Here is a 6,000-nt window from a genome sequence, read left to right on the forward strand (position 1 = left end):
TATATAGTTATTATTTATTTATTTATTTATTTATTTATTATTTTTACTTTATTTAATTTTGTTATTTTGGATCATGCAGTTAAACTAAACAAAAATTAGGACTGAAAATTATTCTTTTTAATTCAGTTTTATTTTATAATTTTGTGTTTTTGTCATTTGCATTCATTTTCTTTTCTTTTTTTCTTTTTACTTTTTTATTTTTATCTTTATCTTTTATTAGTTTTACTTTTAGTTTAGCTATTTTGGTACTTCAAGTAAAACTAAATTACTATATTTATATTATTTTTTATTTTTTATCTTTAATATTATTTATACTATTTTTTCCACTTTAATTTTATTTAAAGTTTTTCTATTTTTGTGTTTTCGTAAATTTTTATTTAAAAATGCATATAGCGTTTTTATTTTTTATTTATTTGTTTTACTCTAGTTATGTTAATACTTCAAGTTAAACTAAATGAAAGTGAGATATGTTGATACAGATAACTAAAAATAAAATAAGTTTATTTAATTTCAAGTAATTACGTTTTTTAAGGTTTTAGTTATAATTAACTCTAATAACCCTGTTAAGTGACTGTATTGAAAAGCCCTTCATTGCCAGTAAACACACCAATAAATGGTCTGGAAAAAAGCATAACAGACTAATTATGTCAAATGATGTTGCCTAGGTAGGCGGCTCGCTGTGTTTTGGAGCAGAGCTGTTGTGTTTGATCATTTCCGAGGGCATCATGTGGTCGTCCTAATGTTGTACTGTCTGGTTTCTCTTTGGATGAGAATAGAGCTCAAGAGACAGACTCCTGGGAGCTCAGTCAGCAGCCCAAATACAGGTAGCCCTGCTTACTGCTTCCTGCTGCTGCCCTACAGCGGGGACGGGGCGGGTACGGGGGGATGAGGGGCCTGTTTTGGCCCTGTTACCTTAAGGATGGCCCTTCTTTCTTTTTCTTTCTGTGGAGGGTTTTGTTCTTCAATGAAGGTGACTGTAATGAGGGGATATTAGGCTACTGAAGACTTGATATGAGGATATGAGGTCTTAAAATAAGATGATTTGGAAAACATTTGTATATTTCTTTTAAACTTTGAGGTCAGTAAGTTATTTTTTGAAAGAAATTAATACTTTTATTCAGCAAGGATGCATTAAATTGATCAAAAGTGATAGTAAATGACAGCAACACAGCTTTCAGTATTGATAATAATAGTCAGAAATGTTTCTTGAGCAGCAAATGATTTCTGAAGGATCGTGTGACACTGAAGACTGGGGTAATGATGCTGAAAATTCAGCTTTGATCACAAGAATAAATTACATTCTACAACATATTCACATAGCAAACAGTTATTTGAAATTGCAATAATATTTCAGAATTTTTTCATCAGATAAATGCATTCTTATTGAGCAGGAGAGACTTCATCATAAACATTTAAATATCTTACCAACCCCAAACATTTGAACAGTATTTTATATTGTTATTAAATTGGTGATTTGGATTGTTTTCTATCATCTAATGTATTGTAAGACCTTATATCCTGCCGAGGGGCTGTTTTCTCTTTTCTAATGTTCAGTACCAGTCAAAAGTGTGACCCTGGACCACAAAACCAGTCTTAAGTCGCTGGGGTATATTTGTAGCAATAGCCAAAAATACATTGTATGGGTCAAAATTATTGATTTTTTTTTATGCCAAAAATCATTAGGAAATTAAGTAAAGATCATGTTTCATGAAGATATTTTGTAAAATTCCTACTATAAACATATCAAAATGTAATTTTTGATTAGTATTATGCATTAAGAACTTAATTTGGACAACTTTAAAGGTGATTTTCTCAGTATTTTGATTTTTTTGCACCCTCAGATTCCAGATTTTCAAATAGATGTATCTCGGCCAAATATTATCCTATCCTAACAAACCATACATCAATAAAAAGCTTATTTATTGGGCTTTCATATGATGTATACATCTTATGACTGGTTTTGTGGTCCAGGGTCACAAGTTTGGACAAAATTTATGACAAATGTCTAGAGTCAGCAGAGCTGGAATCTAAACAAAGAAGGTTTCATTTCTGTCATATTTGTTGCATTCCCATCCTTCATTTGTCTTATTTTGTATTCATTTTTATGAGTTCAAAATGAGTTGAAAAGAGTCATAATGAAGCATGAGTATAGATGTGTCCAAACTTTTGACTGATAGTGTACATACTTAAATTAAGAGGTTAGTTCCCTGCATGGAGACATTTAGGACATCTCAAGACGTTCGAAACAAGGTTGAAATGACTGGCATATAACTTATGTCCTCTTTTTTTCTTGATTTATTTGTGGGATTAGTATTTGTTCTGCTGATAAACATCTGTCTCGTTGGTCATGCCTGAATATTCAGTGCTCATCTGAGCATCCTAAAATTTAGGCTACATATAATGGATTGGTGTCCTCAAAGTCTTGATTTTTTTTTCACTAAGCTTTTTCTCTAAATGCATTTTTCCTACATTGTTGACTACAAAAATGATAAACCTGTGGCATATACATCTTTGGTATTGTTGCTTTATGGCTGTAAATCCGTTTGCATGCTTTTAAAGCTGGTTTGGTCCTGTTGACGTATGACTGGTTTGATATTTTCTTATCCTTTTCAGCAGCAAACACGACTAGTATTTACATTTGATGATCCGCTGGACTGTAGATAAATGAAATCCTATTACACTGGACAGAGTGCTGCTTGAAATAAAGCATTACACTCAAGAATACTGATATTTTGGCCGCTGATATAGCCATTTTAATAATGAATTAAACATGTTTATTGCACTATATAGGATCTAAAATCAATTTTGCTCTTGCACGTAATATAGTCAATAAATGCAGATCTGATTTTAAAAAAAATCTGAAAATTAGAAAGCATGCATCTGCTTATTGTACACTGCTTATTGTCAGACAGATATGTGTGTTGCATTTTGTCTCTGTTTTCTAACACTATTGCATTATCATAATGGTGTCTTTTTTTAGAAATTGCCAATGAATTTATTTGTATTTATTTATTATTTAAATGCATTAGCTGATAGATTTCTTTTATTTAAAAAAAAGAAGCAAAAAATGATTTTTTTTTTACTTTTTATTTCCCAAATTCTCATTAGTGTAATGCAAAAAAAAAGAAAAAAAAAAAAGTCTAATTCTTGTTACTTCATCGAGTCCAAACATGTTATAATTACATTCATTTTATTATATATATATATATATATATATATATATAAAAAATTTTTTATTAAAAATATAAATAAACATGCAAAAAATAAGAAATATTTTTTAAGCATTTAAGCACATTTACCTCCTGAATTCTCATAAGTGTAATGATAAATAAATACATAAATAAATAAAATTCTCATTACTTTATTGACTCCAAACTTTTGTTTAATTATATTTATTTTATTATTATTTTGTAATTAATAATATACATAAATAAGCAAAAGAAAAAAGAAACCCTTTTAAGCACTTAAGCACATTTATCTCCTGAATTCTCATTAGTGTAATGCAAAAAAAAGGGGGAAAAAACATCTAATTATCATTACTTTATTGAGTCAGGACATTTTTAATGACATTTATTGTATTTTTATTTTTAAATTAAAAATATAAATAAGTAAACTAAAAAATAAGCAATCATTTTATAAGCATTTATGCACATTTATCTCCTTTATTCTCATTAGTGTAATTCTAAAAAAAAAATAATTCTTATTTCTTCATTGCGTCAAGGCATTTTCCAATAACGTATATTTTAATATTATTTTTCAATGAAAAATGTAAATAAGAATAAAAATGTACATTTTTTTTAAGCATTTAAGCACATTTATCTCCCAAATTCTCATTAGTATAATGCAAAATAACTAAATAAAAATAAAAATAAATTAAACTCTCATTACTTCATTGACTCCACATTTAAAAAAATATATATATATTTATTTTATTATTATTTTGTAATTAAAATATACATAAATAGGAAAAATACAAACTTTCTTAAGCATTTGAGCACATTTATCTCCCGAATTCTCATTAGTGTAATGCAAAAAAAGGGGGGAAAAATCAAATTCTCATTACTTCATTGAGCCCAGTCATTTTTTAAATTTTTTATTATGGTTTTTAAATAAAAATATAATAAATATATAAGAAATACTGCTGTTTTGGCTGCTAATATGGCCTTTTAAGAACTGATATTTTTAATAATCAATTAAACTTGTTTATTGCACTATATAGGGTCTAAAATCAACTTTGTTCTTGCATGTGAAATACTTAATAAATACAGACCTGAATTAAGAAAATCTGAAAAATAGAGAGCATGCATTTGCTTATTGTACACTTGTTGGGCAGATATGAGTTTTGCATGTTGTCTCTCTGGTTTCTAACACTGTTGCATTTTTATAATGGTGTCTTTTTTTTCACAAATTGCCTTATTTATTTATTTAAAAGCATTAGCTTATAGCAAAATGCTGATCGGATGACAAAAGTTGAAATGAGCGACTGAAAGAGCCGGTTTGTCTCTATAGACATATGGATAAAAATACTTGACGTGGGTATTGCTTTTCCTGCTGCTTGTCTCAGCTATTTTAGGCTGGTGTCTGGTGTAGGAAATGTGTGTCAGATTGTGGCCTGCTGTTATCTGGTGTGTGTGTTTGTGTGTGTCTCTCTGCAGGTCAATCTCTCAGGAGCGCAGCAGTGCCTCCTCCTGGACGGAGCTCATGACGCATACTCACAAACACAAAGAGCTGGCCAACTACTGCAGCCTGCTGCAAGAACACTACTACCAGAGCTATGTCAAAGGTCACATGCTAACATATGTTTATATATGCTTAGAGCATAAAAATATTTAAACTCATTTATCTCCTGAATTCTCATTAGTATGTAATGCAAAAAAAGAGTCTCTTACTTAATTGATCATTCCATTTATTGACTATGTATATGTATATGTATATATGTGTATACGTTTTTAAAATAACATTTGTTTTATTCATATTTTTAAATAAAAATATAAATAAATAAATAAGCAAAAAGTAAGATTTGTTTCAAGCATTTAAGCACATTTATCTCCCAAATTCTCATCAGTGTAATGCAAAAAAAAAGAAAAAGAAAAAAATCTAATTCTCATTCCGTCCAAACTTTTTAATTACATGTATTTTATTATTATTTTTAAACAGAAATATTAATAAGCAAAAAAAAAAAAAAAAAAATCATTTTAAGCACATTTATCTTCCGAATTCTCATTAGTATAATCATTATACTATAATGCAAAAAAAAAAAATATATATATATATACTTGTTACTTCATTGACATTTTTTAAATTATATTTATTTTATTATTATTTGGTAATTTAAAATATACATATAAGAAACCTTTTTAAAACATAACTTAAGCACATTTCTCCTGAATTCTCATTAGCTTAATGCAAAATTTTTTTTTATTCTTATTACTTCGAGTCCAGACATTTTTTAATTACATTTATTTTGTTAATAGTTTTTATTAAAAATATGCATAAACAAGCAAAAAATAAGAAACAATTTAAGCACATCTGTCTGCTGAATTCTAGTGTAATGCAAAAAAAGAAAAAAAAAGAAATCTTATTTCTTCATTGGGACCAGGCATTTTTCAATTAAATATATTTTATTATTAAATAAGCAAAAATAAGACCCCATTTTTAAGCATTTAAGCACATTTATCTCACAAATGATCATTAGTGTAATGCAAAAAAAGGAAAAAACAAAAACAAATTCTCAGTCCAGGCATTTTTCACTTGCATTTATTTTATTGTAATTTTAAAATATAAATATAAATAAATAAGTAAAAAATGAATAATTTTTTAAGACGTAAGCACAATTATCTCCCGAATTCTCATGTGTAATGCAAAAAAGATACAAATCTAATTCTCATTACTTCATTGAGTCCAGGCAGCTTTTAAATTGCATTTATGTATTGTTTTAAAATAAAATATAAATAAATAAGCAGAAAATAAGAAATCATTTTTTAAGCATATGCATTTAAG

General features: G+C 27.7%; 1 protein-coding gene across 1 annotated transcript in view; it reads left to right on the top strand.

The window, feature by feature from the left end:
* szt2 (SZT2 subunit of KICSTOR complex) overlaps positions 1-6,000 on the top strand; it is a 133,543-nt gene that overhangs the window by 32,239 nt on the left and 95,304 nt on the right. Inside the window, 2 exon segments of the mRNA XM_073851768.1 lie at positions 777-824; positions 4,656-4,790. Of these exon segments, the coding sequence (XP_073707869.1) occupies positions 777-824; positions 4,656-4,790 (183 nt within the window).

This window comes from Garra rufa, chromosome 12, assembly GCF_049309525.1.
Source record: "Garra rufa chromosome 12, GarRuf1.0, whole genome shotgun sequence".
In the NCBI taxonomy this organism is placed as follows: Eukaryota; Metazoa; Chordata; class Actinopteri; order Cypriniformes; family Cyprinidae; genus Garra; species Garra rufa.